This window comes from Castor canadensis, chromosome 8, assembly GCF_047511655.1.
Source record: "Castor canadensis chromosome 8, mCasCan1.hap1v2, whole genome shotgun sequence".
In the NCBI taxonomy this organism is placed as follows: domain Eukaryota; kingdom Metazoa; phylum Chordata; class Mammalia; order Rodentia; family Castoridae; genus Castor; species Castor canadensis.
The window spans coordinates 151,754,758-151,768,783 of record NC_133393.1 but is presented as its reverse complement, the minus strand read 5'-3'; the positions used below and the strand labels follow the sequence as shown (position 1 = coordinate 151,768,783).

At 44.7% G+C, this 14,026-nt stretch overlaps 2 protein-coding genes across 2 annotated transcripts; one reads left to right on the top strand and one right to left on the bottom strand.

The window, feature by feature from the left end:
- Positions 1-3,143: 3,143 nt before the first annotated feature.
- On the top strand, positions 3,144-9,873 carry Ndufa6 (NADH:ubiquinone oxidoreductase subunit A6). The gene is made up of 3 exons (XM_020168192.2): positions 3,144-3,323; positions 8,864-8,979; positions 9,671-9,873. Exons 1-3 carry the CDS (start codon positions 3,185-3,187, stop codon positions 9,800-9,802), a joined length of 387 nt encoding a protein of 128 aa, XP_020023781.1. The 5' UTR covers positions 3,144-3,184; the 3' UTR covers positions 9,803-9,873.
- Positions 9,874-11,022: 1,149 nt separating this feature from the next.
- On the bottom strand, positions 11,023-13,916 carry Smdt1 (single-pass membrane protein with aspartate rich tail 1). Its single transcript, XM_074084598.1, has 3 exons — positions 13,674-13,916; positions 12,346-12,486; positions 11,023-11,252 (listed from the first exon to the last, which is right to left on the bottom strand). The coding sequence occupies exons 1-2, from the start codon at positions 13,857-13,859 to the stop codon at positions 12,349-12,351; spliced, it is 324 nt and encodes a 107-aa protein (XP_073940699.1). The 5' UTR covers positions 13,860-13,916; the 3' UTR covers positions 11,023-11,252; positions 12,346-12,348.
- Between the last annotated feature and the right edge of the window lie 110 nt (positions 13,917-14,026).

Here is a 14,026-nt window from a genome sequence, read left to right as displayed (position 1 = left end):
CCACCAAAAACAATAAAATAACATACAGGAAAAAAGGACTGACGGTGTGGCTCAAGCAGTAGAGCATCTACCTAGCAAGTTTGTAAGTCATGAGTTCAAACCCTAGTACTACAAAAAAAAAAAAAGAAAAAAGAAAAGAAAAAAACAAAACACACTTTGTGTTTCTGGCCACAGGGTCAGAATCATCAAGATTACTATCTTCCACCTCTACATTTTGCTCCCCTGGAAGGTCCTTGTGGACAATAAAACACATGGAGCTGTCAACTCCTGTGATAACAATACCTTCTTCTGGAATAACTTCTGAAGGACCTGCCTTGTGCATGTAAGACAAGCACTCTTACTAGTAGCTTCAGTCTCAGCCCTAACTTTTATTTTAATAAGTAGGAATATACTCTAAAACAAACATTAAAAGAATAATAATATATAAACTGGACATTAAGAGGACACACTCAGACCAGATATGGTGGTACATGACTGTAATCCCAGCACAGGGGAAGGGGGGCGGTCTGACACAAAAGGATCACAAATTCAAGGCCAGCCTGGGTTATATAGCAAGACCCTGTCTCAAAAAAAAAATCAGCAAAAATTATATTTAAAAATTTAAATGTAGGGCTGGGGAATGGCTCAAGCAGTAGAGTACCTGCTTAAAAAATGCAAATCAGTAAGTTCAAGGTCATCCTGGGCAAAATAGTAAATAAAACCCCATCTCAACAACAAAAAAAGCTGGGCATGGTGGCACACACCTGTCATCCCAGCTTCATGGAAGTGAAAGTAGGAGGATCCTGATCCAGGCAGTCAGGAACAAAACCTTGAGACCTAACCTCAAAAATAACCAAAGCAAAAAGGGTGTGGCTCAAGTGGTAGAGCACCCAGACTAGAAAGGATGTTGCCCTGAGTTCAAACCCCAGGACCACCAAAAAAAACCAAAACAAAAACAAAAACTGGGACATGAAAATAGGGCAATGATATACCCAAAAGACTGTGACACGGGTTACTCCAGAGGCACCTGCACACCCATGTTTATTGCGGCACTATTCACAATAGCCAAGTTATGGAAACAGCCAAGATGCCCCAGCACTGACGAATGGATTAAGAAAATGTGGTATCTATACACAATGGAATTTTATGCAGCCATGAAGAAGAACGAAATGCTACCATTCGCTGGTAAATGGATGGAATTGGAGAACATCATTCTGAGTGAGGTTAGCCTGGCCCAAAAGACCAAAAATCGTATGTTCTCCCTCATATGTGGACATTAGATCAAGGGCAAACACAACAAGGGGACTGGACTTTGAGCACATGATAAAAGCGAGAGCACACAAGGGAGGGGTGAGGATAGGTAAGACACCTAAAAAACTAGCTAGCATTTGTTGCCCTTAACGCAGAGAAACTAAAGCAGATACCTTAAAGCAACTGAGGCCAATAGGAAAAGGGGAACAGGAACTAGAGAAAAGGTGAGATCAAAAAGATTTAACCTAGAAGGTAACACCCACGCACAGGAAATCAATGTGAGTCAATGCCCTGTATAGCTATCCTTATCTCAACCAGCAAAAACCCTTGTTCCTTCTTATTATTGCTTATACTCTCTCTTCAACAAAATTAGAGATAAGGGCAAAAGAGTTTCTGCTGGGTATTGAGGGGGTTGGGGGGAGAGGGAGGGGGCGGAGTGGGTGGTAAGGGAGGGGGTGGGGGCAGGGGGGAGATATGACCCAAGCCTTGTATGCACATATGAATAATAAAAGAAAAAAAAGAAAATAAAAAAAAAAGAAAATAGGACAATGAAGGGGGAGGGGATAAGAAAGTAATAGAGGGGGATGAACTTGATCAAAGTATATTATATGCATGTATGGAGGCCCAAAAAGAGTAGTAATACAGTGTAACCTCATTAGGATGATGTCATTAGGCAATAAAAGTTTTTCAGCTCAGTATCTTATAGTATCTTATGGGATTATAGTTGTATATGTGGTACATTACTACACATATTTTCTTTTGTATTATCCATTTAAATATCCAAATATACTTCAAATAAAGGAGGAAAAAGACACCCTTAACCCTTAAAAAGGAGGTATCCTGGGTGATGCAGGGCCATATCTGTGTTGGCTGGGGCCCCACAGCAAGCTCAGCCTGTCCCTTGCCTGTCAACTGCACTTTCAGAAAAAGTCAGTGAGCCCCTAGTCAGGCTGATGTGGCAAGGAACCGTGATTCTGCACCGCCCTCACCTGCAACATGGGACGCTACCAGTCCCCACCTGGCTGGCCGAGATGAAACCACATCACAGCCTGTCGCGTGGTTAGCTGTTACTTTTCCTTTTCCTTAGCTCCCCTCGATGTCCAGCGATAACTTCAGTGAGAAAAGTCCGGCCAAGACAGCTACCAGAGGGACAATCTAACGTTGCTCTCAGCTTCAAGACTCTGGGTTGTTTCTCAGAGGGAGCCGCGGTGGCTTTTATTGTTGTACTGGGGATGCACTGGGGGGCCAGGGTTTGAGATGCAAAAATCCTTGAGTGTATAATGTGGCTGATGAACCCGGGCGTGGCGGTACACGCCTGTAATCCCATGGACAGCTCGCGGCCAGCCTGGCCTACATGTGAGACCGCTCAAATACAAAGTAATAATAGTAACAGTAATAGTAATAGTAATAAGAAGAAGAGCTATTGCTCTAACCTGCCTCCCAGCGCTGAGGAATGCCGAAAAGCTAAAGGCTGAAGGACGCTTTGACATGTATCGGGTTTAAGAAGAAAAAAAACCAGACTATGCTGCTGCCAAAATGTCGCCAACGAGCCGGGTCAGCGCCACGGCAGCCGGCGCCATTATCTACCTTAGTGTCATTTTGGGGGCCTGGAGCCGCAGGCCGCGCGCCATCCGCACTACGAAAGAGCGCAGGTACCGCGCAGCGGGCCGCTGGCGGAGACCTAGAAGCTACGTCCCCTTGCACTGCCTTCGGCCCTCACAGCGACTGCTGCACCGACAACGGCTGCGCTGTTTCTGCACTGAGCATGCGCAGCTCGCAGTTTCTCCCAGCCCACCGAAGGGCTCCAGCCAATCGGAGAGCCCCAGCGCCGTCCTCCGTCCGCCCGTGGAGCAGGGGCGTAGCACTTCATTTTAGCCAATAAGAAAAGACTTTCGTTCGGGACGCACATGTACGTCGAGAAGAGGGTGGGTAGGAAGGTGGTTTCCTTAGCAAGATGGCTGCGAGCGGTCTGAGGCAGGCTGCTGCCGCAGCCGGCACCTCAGTGAAACCCATTTTCAGTCGGGATATGAACGAGGCCAAACGGAGGGTGCGCGAACTCTACCGCGCCTGGTATCGGGAGGTGCCGAATACTGGTGAGAGGCAGCGGCGCACGGGGGGGCCCGCAGGCAGCTGCCCAAGGTGTCACGGATCTAGCGGAGGTCACCAACTTGGGCAGAGGCGACTCCGGGTTACCCCAGCCTGTGATGGCCCCGACCTGACGGCGGCGCCGAGGTCAGACCTGCGGTGGCTAGCATCCGGACGGAGCTAAGCGCCCTAGGCGCTTCGGTGTCCGTGACCAAGCACCTTTTCCGCCTCTGGAGGGGAGGGGGACGCAGGGACTGTTAGTGACATACTCGTTTTGTGGATGAGACAGCTCCAGGCTAGCCTCTGATGGACCTGGAAACCAGTCAACTTACAGTTTCATAAAATATTTCCAGACGCTACTAGGTTTTGTCACCAAAATGCTGCAGAATGTAAGCAATTATCCAGTCCCCCCGCTACAGAAAAACTGGACCAGGTCGTCCGGTAAATCCGTGCATTTTCAAGTCTTCGCAGGCAAGGTGGCCTTGCTCCCAGCTCCACCCGCCCTAGTATTCCTTAGGTCTTCCTGCCCCTCTGGCGATCGGCCCTACTGCAGCAGAACCCTCTCTTGCAGAACCTACTCTGTTCATCTGAAGGATTAGTGTATGGACTCTCTGAGAGCTGAGACTGTACTGAGTAAGCTGGGGGAAATCCCACTAAGCAGTCAAGGGCAGTACAAATGTCAGGGATTGTATTCTGTTAGAGGTTTTGACTTAGTGTGTTTTAACCTGAACCATCATTGCTAGTGTGGGGAAGGCAGTTTGGAGTGAGTGAGAGCATAGCATAGCACCCTTCAGAACTACCACTTTCTTGCTTGTGTGAGGCAGCAGAGCCTGCACTTTCCTCTGCCCTTTAATAACTGAGACTTCGGGCAGGTTATGCCAACTGTGCCTCTGTTTCCTCATCTGTAAAGCAGGGCCTGGCACTTTGTTAATACTCATTAAATATTGGGTGCTCCTATTGTTTTTGTTATTATTGCTGCCTACAGGGCTTTCCTAGTTCTTGGAAGTATAAGAACTGTGCTCTAGAGTCCCTGTCCTCAAGCTGACGTTCTGTGTGTGTGTGTGGTGCTGGGAGTTGAACTCAAGGCCTACACCATGAGCTACTCCACCAGCCCTTTGTTTTTGCATGTGATAGGTTTTTTTGAGATAGGGTCTCGCAAACTATTTGTCCCAGCTGGCTTCAAACCGTGATCCTTCTGATCTGTGCCTCCTGAGTAGCTAGGATTACAGGCATGAGCCACCTGTGCCAGGCAGTGATTTTTTTTTTTTTTTTTTTTTTTTTTTTAAAGATAGGGGTCATGCTATCTCAAGCTGACTTCCAATTTGTTATCCTCCTGCCTCAGCTTCCTCATGCACCACCATGGTGGCTCTCAAATTAACTTTGAGAGTTGCTAGTCACCAGAATTTAAACCTATCTGACACTATACAAGTAGGATCCCAGGAGGAAGTGATGTGCTTGTGCAGAGACTGCAAATTTAGATGCCTTCTGGGGACAGGTGATCATAGGAAGTGGGAGGGGTGCATTTAAAACAGAATATTTGTCTAGCAGAATATTAGTGGTGGTACTGGGGTTTGAACTCAGGGCCTTACTCATGCTAGGCAAGCCCACTACCACTTGAGCCATTCAGCCAGCCTTAGAACTCTTTCTTGTTGCAGGAGGAAGATGAATGATAAAGAAGTCCAGATTTAGGAAGGGTGTTTGAGGAATGTACTATTCAGTGGCTGAGTTAAAAGATAAAATCCACGTGTCCTGACTCTCAGAAGTCAGCTCTTTGTAAAACATCCCCTCTTTGTAAAACATCCCCTCCCAGAACCTTCCCTTAAATACTGTCTAGGAAGGCATTCTAGAGTTAGCTGTATGCACTCCTATAATCCCAGTACTTGGGAAGCTGAGACAGGAAGGTCAAGAGTCCCAGGCCTGCCTAGGCTATATAGCAAGACCCTGGCTCAAAAATAAGAAACAAACCCCCTACAGAACTCCTAGAGTCAGAAGGGTCTTGAGAAGAGGAAAGAAGTTGTAGGGGGTTGCAGGACATTAGAGAGAGGGAAAAGGAGTGATCTGTAGCTGGTCAGTTACTCAAACCTGTGCTACACTGTGTCATGCTGTCTGTCACTGGGACTCCAGCTGAAGAACCAAACCAAGAATTGGAAATAAGTAATAGTATTGATAATAACTAAATTAACACTTAAGCGCTTAATGGTCCAGCACTATGCTAAATGCTTTATAGCACCTTATTTTAAGGTAGGCTCTGTTTCTCTGCCTTACGTTACAGATGAGCAAACTGAAACATAAACTAATTTAGAGTCACACCAGAAAATAAATAGAAGACCCAGACCCTGACTGTTCAACTCTTACTACCTAGTTCTTAGGCCTTGGGATGTCGCTCAGCTTACCTCAGATGCTTTGCATGTGTGACACCCTGAGTTCAATCCCTAGCACCAAAAAGAGAAAAAGCCAAAACTGACTCTAACTTATCCCATTGTAGTTTCTCTGAAAGTCCGGTTTGGAATGGAAACACAAGGACAGAACTGCCTTTGAATCCCTCCTTTGGAAAAAAAATACATATTGTTTGCTGGCCATAAGATTACAAGGGAGTTTCTATAAAAAGTTAATTGACTTAGTCTCCATTTCACTGGGCACCTCTTTTACTACAGGGTCAGTTACTAGATGTCTAGAGCTATGCAAAAGTAAATAAAACACAGCCTTGTCATCAAGGGAATTATGGTCAAGAGAGGGAGATAGGCATATACCCAGGTAATTAAACCCAGAGGTTAAGGAAGTATAGGGAAAGGTGCTGAAACAAAAAGCCCTGTTATATCATGCCTGGGACAAAGCTATGGAATTTGTCTCACTAGAGACGGGTTCTTCACCTGGGAGGATGGACACTTCAGGATCTGTAATGTACTGAAATTTCAAGAGCTTTGCACTTGTGCATACAAACTTTTTTTCTTTCTTTTTACAGTGCTAGGGATGGACCCCAAGGCCTCATGCATGCTAGGCAAGTGCTCCACCACTGAGCACTTGCCCACATTGTGAACATTTTGCTGAAGTGAAAAAATTCATACATCCAGTGTAAGGTCCAGGAGATCATGAGGAATGCCTAGAAGCATCTCATCTTTGCTGTCCAGGTTGGGCAGGGATCTGATATAAAAGTACAGGGAAGGCTTGCATTAATAGCATATTTTTTTCCTTAAAAGAGCACCAGATTCTAAATGAAAAGAAATGTTGCTTCTTGGTAACTGCTAGGGTGCAGTTGTATGACTTTGAGCAATTCAGGCTCTAGGTCTGACTCCTCCCAAGTGGTAAGATCCTAAATTCCAAGGCCGTGAGGGGTGGCTGAAGCTTGTAATCCTAACTACTTAGGAGGTGGAGATTGAGAGGATCATGGTTCAGAGTGGCCCAGGCAAAAAGTTAGCAAGACACCATCCCATCTCAACCAATAAAAGATGGGTGCAGTGTGTATACCTGTCATCCCATCAATGTAGGAAGCATAAATAGGATTGTGGTCCAGGCCAGCCCAAGCATAAATTCGAGACCTTATTTGAAAAATAGTTAAAGCAAAAAGGGCTCTGGGCATGACTCGAGTGGAAGAGTGCCTGCTTGGCAAGCGCAAGACCTTGAGCTCAAGCCCCAGTACTACCAAAAAAAGATTCTAAATTCCAGGTTCCATATTATTTTGTTTGTTTTGGTTTTTCATTGTCATCTTACTGTCTTTCTGTGTGTTTTTTCTAAAATTCCTACTGTAATATTGACCTGCTCTCTTTGGGTAGGTGGGAGACCTAAGTTTATAGTGCTTACCATTTCCCATGTTACTCAACCACCATAGTTGATTATAAGCTACAAAAGTAAAGGCAGAGTTGAGATGTATGTAAGTAGCTTTCCATGAGAACCACTTATATACTTATTATAAATTATTATAATAAACAAATTAAAAAATATATAAATTATAAAAGTTATTTCTAGTGTGAATAGTCTCATCTGTCTTACCCATTTAGCTGGGATGACAGTTCTTGCTAGATTTCTGCTAGTTATTCCCTGGTCAGATCAGAAACCTTGTTTCCTTTGCAACACGACATGGTATTTCCCTCTGCAGCTTTATTTTTCCATTGTTGTCACTAAGCTGTGAGTATAACAAAAGATTCAGACTTACTATTAATTCTGTCACTAAATGGCTCTCATGGTTTTCAGAGCTGTTTGTGATAGTTTTTTGGGGGGTTTTTTTGTTGTTTTTAATAGGGACTCTAAATAGCCCAGGCTGGCCTGGAACTCACAGTCCTTCAGCCTCAACTTCCCCAGTGCTAGGAGTACTGGCGTGAGCTCCCACGCCCAGCTGGATGTGATAGGTCTACAGACTAGACATATCATAAGAACAGTCATAGCACAAGTTGTCCTCATCAAATAAGTATGCTGGTCCTTAGCCATAATGCTCATTTTAGCCTTCAAGCCTTGCTATGCTGTCCTCTCAGCCCGGTATGCCTCTCACTCCATCACTGTTCCACCTGGTACACAGGACCCGTCATCCCCTTGTCATCAGCAAATACACTGAAGGCTGAGGATGAGAAAACAAGTAACTAAAACACAAATTTCAAAGGCCACTCATATATGCCTCAATGCCATATGAGGTTCAAGGTTGCTGAGTTGTGCCACTGTTTTAGGCACTGACTTAATTGCCTAAATATTGGTGACTATTATGATTTTATGTTTTCAGTCATGGATGACTGTCCCTCCAGTCAGAACTTTAGGCCTAGAGAAGTGGAGCTACATCTCTAACTTCTTTCTCCTTCCTAGATAACCTGCTTGTGGGATTGAAGCCTTCCCCCCTGTACAAACCCTTAGCATTCCCTCAGCTTCCAAGTTCATGAGGTACTTGTAGCCTATGCCACATTATTTTATATAAGTATCAACCCTTTAATCTTATTTTGCTGATTGTTGCATATAAAAAATAATGCTAACACGAGGAATATAGTTCAGTGGTAGAGTCCAGTACGTGCAAGACTCTGGGTTCCATCCCAAAACCACAAAAAAAAAGAAAAAAATAGCCAGCACAGTGGTATGTGTCTACACTCCCAGCTACTTGGGAGGCTGAGGTAGGAGGATTGCAAGTTCCAGTCTGGGCAGCTTACTGAGTTAAATAAATGTTAACATTTGTGAAGAGCTTATTCAATGCCAGACACTATTATAAACATTTTGCATTATCTTGTGAAATTCTTACAACAGCTCTGGAATTAGGGGTGTTCTTACCTTCATGTCACAGATAAACAGACTCAAACATAAAATTACTAACTTACCCAGGATATAGCTGAGAGTTGAACCCAGGTTGTTCGTATTTTGAACTGTACTATCTTTCAAATGTAGTGATCTTATTTTCCCCAAACAAAATGTAAGGTCATTGAGCCATGCCTTCACATCCTCAAGTACTGAGCTCAGGGTGAGGCTCTTTGGTATGGAATAAATGGGCAAGCTGTACATGTTCAGTGAATATCCGTTAAGTTTCTAAAAACATGTTTAAACCATGTAATTTTTACCTATAATCATGTTTTCTTTTTAGTGCACTCATTCCAGCTAGACATCACTGTGAAACAGGGACGGGATAAAGTCCGAGAGATGTTTTTGAAGAATGCCCACGTCACAGACCCCAGGGTGGTTGATCTTCTGGTCATCAAGGTAACTAACCCTTGTGACCAACTTGAAAGATCAGCCAGCTTGTCCTGTGCTTCTCATTCTTAGTCTTCCCAGATGATCATTTTGTCTCAAGTTTAAAAGCAACTGCTGCTTCAGCAGCTGTGCTCTGTGCTGCAAAATAGTTGAACTTTGAGGTTCATCACCTATTGAAGAGAAAAATGCACTGGGGCTTGCATTTTATAACTAAAAAACAGTGTAAAGAGGAAAGCTTGAACACTCTTTTGAACATTGCTCCTGGAAGTTACTGCTTTATCTGGATGCCAGCTTATAGCTAGAAGAGGCAGAAAGGTCCTTTGAGTCCTGTACAAAAGGGGTCAGATTGTGGGCCTGTTCCCCAGCCAGTCACATTGCATCAGTGGGAGCTTCAGTGTAGATCAGTAAATAACACAGAAGAAATGTTAAGCAGGAACTTAAGTTAAAGCAGTTAAGTTATGTACTCATGCAACATGTTAACATGCAACATGTTAACCTGAAAGTCTCCTCTTGGGAACAGTTAAACCATAGTTAAGAGTATTTGAGAGGCCTCAGGGATCATTTAATCCCACATTTTCCAGATGCAGTAATTTGCCTAGAAAGAACAGTTAATTGCCCAAGGTCAGTGCTGAGCAGAGAACAGAGTCCTGAGCTTCAATTTGTCCACTTTGACTGACCACCTGTCCCCTCATTTGTGCAGGGAAAGATGGAGCTGGAGGAAACAATTAATGTGTGGAAGCAGCGGACACACCTCATGCGGTTCTTCCATGAAACAGAATCACCAAGACCAAAGGATTTCCTGTCCAAGTTCTATGTTGGCCATGACCCATAAAGTCACTCGGTGGAAAGGTTCATGTTGAATTTAATTGTTTCAGATACAAATAAACTCATTATTTGATGGTTGCTTCATGGTAAAATTCTGTTGGTAAACCAGCTTTCTGTGGTCTCACTTCTTGCATGAACAAGTGGGGTCTTGATATATACCTGTTCATATCTTTTTCTTGAAGTGTGATGTTTACTGTAAATTAGATTGGATTCTTTTTCAGATCCTTGCATGTCAGTAAACAGGAAGGGATGAAGCCATCTGTTTAGAAACTGTCACACTGGATTGAGTCTGGATGACTTTGTTAGGTTAGTTAAGTTTTCTTGTTGTTGTCTTGCGACAGGGTCTCATGGCCCACGATGGCCTCTAACTATCAATTCTCCTGCCTTTGCCTCCCGAGTGCTGGAATTGCAGACATGTACCCTGCTGCTTAGTTGTATTAATAAAATCTTCACAATTGGACATCTTGGTATCAGAGCACAGATGATCCAAAATTAGCCAGTTCTTGCTGTCTGAGGGATCATAGTAGCACTGTTTGCTTTTCCTTGGGTTCTAAATAAAATGATGCTCAGAGACCTAACCCCTCTACTTGCAACAAGCACCTGTCCTTAAAGTGAAATTAACTTCCTACTCACTAGGCAGGCCCCTAGGGCACAGCTGTTCGGTGCATACACACAGAACAAAAATATTCCCACTGTTTTTGCAAACTGGTATAGCTCTTCAGTGTCTGTCAAGAGAATAAATGTTGACCCAGGTTAAAGAACTGCTATCTGTTTGCTTTGGGTGGTGGTCTCTGTTCCTTCTCTGAACAGTCCAAATGCTGGAAAAAGGGTTCAGTATCTATGGGTACAATCACCTGAGAATTCCCACAATTTTCAGTACAAAGGGTCTCCTTATGGAAATCTTTTTCACCTAAGGAACCCAAGTTTTGAAAGATCATTTAAGGAGTTATAAACCAACAGAGCTCCTCTGATGGCACATAACTGAACACACAAAAAACTTGAGGCTTTAGTTAGCCTGTGCAGCTTTGAAAAGAAACAGTTTCTATTGGGCTTTGTAAATTAAAAAAAATGTCCCAGGCCTCCTTAATTACCTTTGTGGATCCACAGGGATCTGGGTATCCTGGGCTATAAACCAAAGGCGTGTATATTTCCCTAACAGAGAAGGGACAGCAGAGACAAGAAACTGCAACAACCTGAGGCTGCTTGGATCAAGAAACTTCAGCCACCTTTCAGTCATACACAGCTGATGTTTATTACGTTATTCATAATTTCCAGTGCTCAATGGACAGCACATCTCAGGGAACCTCCCAGAGCCTGGGGGTCTGGGTTGTGGTCATAGTCCATGCAGGAGGCAAGGCTGAGGTCTTTCCCTGAGTATTTTTTGTTGATACGGAAGGAGGAGAGCTGACACCATTTCTTTAGCTAGTGCTTTCTCCTTCCTCTACTTTCTCCACACCCTAGAAGAAAGGAAAAGCAGCAGTGAAGTGGGCAATGATACTTCATCCACATCCTGAAAGAGAATCCCACAGACTGATCCTACCAAACATGTAAGAGAAAGGCAATGTTGAGTACCTTTGACTATTCATACATTTACTGGCCCAAAGGTATAAATGACATTTCCTGCCAGCAAAAAACTCCATCTGGTAGAATTCTCTGGTGTGGGTGTACATATTTAAACAAATAGCCCAGGCTGGTCTTGAACTCAATCGTCCTGCCTCCACCACAAGTACAGGGATTACAGGTGTGTCCCACCATTCCTAGCTTTATCAGCAGTCAATTTCGAATGGAGGGATAAAGGAAGGTATCATCAAAGCCACTAAAGAATGGGTGGGCATAGGACAAAGAGCAGTGAGACGAACAATGAGTCATTATTTGGGAGATGGGTAAAAGTGAGGGTAATTCAAGAAATGATGAGTCCTGGGGACAGCCCACTCTGGTGGGTCCACAGTCCTGCCTTCTCAGGGCTATTTCCTCCTGTGTTGGGAATACAGAAGATGGAACTGAGACAAGAGGTGTGTCCAGATGACAGCAAGAACACTAAACTAAGGAGTCAGGAGTGTCCTTACCTATGACTGTAATGGTGCCATGCTGCACACATTACAGCACAAGAAATCAACACAAGAAAGCTAAATGGGAACATAATGGGACTCCTGGGAAAAGGGTTTGTGTCCATGTACAGGCTGTACAGCTGAAAGTGGTGAGGACTTTGCCAGTCCCTAAATTTTGGTATGGAGCTGCTGAAATACAGCTGTTGGTGGTAGGTATGTATAAGACATATTAAATTGTCAAGAAAATGTGGGTTGATTAAATGAAGGTACATCAAGGCCAAGGTTCCTGATCTAGTAAGAAGAGATACCAGTGTATGTATAAATTACTTAAGTTACTTTCATCAATACAGGGGAAAGGCAAACACTGATCATCCATTGGGTCAATTCACTGAAGCTTCTATCCAGAGGGTCCAAATGCTGCCAGTAGGCCAGACTCTATCACAGATCACCTGCTCCATCCTACTTCCTGCTCCTGTCCATTCAAGGGAAAAGCAAGTCTTACCTGTTAGTCATCGTCATCATCATCCTCTGGGACAAAAATGTCATGCTCCTCAAGTAAAGCAGCAAAGTTCTTGCTAATGAGTGTCCCAACATAGAGAAAGGGGATCACAATGGAGAACACACGAAGAAGGCCAAAGGACATCTGCAGAGAGTCAGAATGATGGCTGTGAGCTCCAGAGCCCACTTTGGCAGGGCCATAGAAGGCTTGGCCCTCTTGGGCATTTCCTCCAGTGGACCCCAGACCCATAATAAGCCACTTGGTTTTAAAAGTCCTTGGAAAAATTCAGAGCAAGAAAAACAATCAGAAGACAAGATAAAGTGACTGGACAGTACAAGGCACTCTAGACATCTAAAACTTAACAAGACACAACCTGCAGTTACCCACAATCAGGAAAGAAAGCACTAAGGACCGGACTATGGTCAGCTCTACTTGAAAATACTACACACATAAAAGTAAATTACAAAAACATGTTCAGTGGAGGGATATTCTCTACAGTTCTTCAAGTTCCCTGATGCCTGACAAATGTGATTTCACCACATTAAATCTTAGAAACAGACAATATAGATGGACTGGAGGAGTGTTAGTAAAATCTCACCATTTTTCCTCTGTCTATTCCGGGAGTTACATTTTTTTTCTCACCTGTGCCTTTTTAAAAGGCAGGCTGCACTTTCCTGCTGCTTACCGTGAATACAGCCTATGATCAACTGTGTGAGTTAGCATAAAGGAATTTTTTTGTTTTTAACTCCCACACAGCCCTGCAGTTAAAAAGCACACCTTTGATTGATATAAGAGACCATTTCCATTTTCCTTAGACCTAAGGGTACTGAGGGCAAGTGACAGTATTCAGTGATGGAAAAAACAGGACCTAGTCGGGGCTATTCCAGTAAGAAGCCTGGATGCCAAGACCTAACTCAGCTGCGAGCCTCGGACACCGGCTTCACCACTAAGGCCCGATTCTTCATTTGTAAAAATCTGACTGTAAACTGGGCAGACAGACTGCGTGACTTGTCTAAACTCCACACACAAGCCGTCTTCTGGCCCCAGAGGAATGGGGCACCACACAACTCACGATAAACTAGTGCAAAATACAAGTTCTGCCCATCGATTTCTGTCTCCAAGCACCCAGCTCAACACCGGATTTTAACCCATCATCTTCTCCCACGGATCAAAATTAGCAACCATTAGCGCAAAAATTTGTCCTTGGTCCGCCTTCTAGTCTATGCCGATCCTATGATTGGTCTCTGGTCCTGTCAATCAGCATCAGCCTGTGGCACGCCCCACAAGGATTGGCCTCGGCCCCTTCGCCCCGTCTCCAGGAAGACACTCACTTTCACCGGTTTGGGCAAAATGGCGCCGCTGCGGGTAACGATGACTGACCTCGACGGTACCAAGCTCCGACCTGAGCTACCCTGTACGGCGGAGACATGGTCACCTTTCCTCAAGCTTGGCCTGCTCCGGAGAGGCCAGGATCGGACAGACGTCAAAGCCAGCCAGCGAGCCGCTCCGAACGCCATCTCCCAGCCCCGCCCCTCACCCAGAACCCTCGCTCCTCCGTCAGGACCGGGTGACGCCCTAAGAACGCCGCCCCAAGCCTCGCGAGACTAGCGGGTGCACGCCAGAACCCAGCCCCCGCGCTTGCGCAGTCTCCCCCATTGCGGTGGAGGCGGGAAAAAGGCATTCG

Coding starts and splice junctions, on each gene's coding strand:
- Ndufa6 (XM_020168192.2), top strand. CDS start 3,185: ATGGCTGCGAGCGGTCTGAGGCAGGCTGCTGCCGCAGCCGGCACCTCA. Junction 3,324..8,863: donor TCGGGAGGTGCCGAATACTG/GTGAGAGGCAGC, acceptor TTTTCTTTTTAG/TGCACTCATTCCAGCTAGAC. Junction 8,980..9,670: donor TTGATCTTCTGGTCATCAAG/GTAACTAACCCT, acceptor TCATTTGTGCAG/GGAAAGATGGAGCTGGAGGA.
- Smdt1 (XM_074084598.1), bottom strand. CDS start 13,859: ATGGCGTTCGGAGCGGCTCGCTGGCTGGCTTTGACGTCTGTCCGATCC. Junction 12,487..13,673: donor TTTTGCCCAAACCGGTGAAA/GTGAGTGTCTTC, acceptor GACTCTCTGCAG/ATGTCCTTTGGCCTTCTTCG.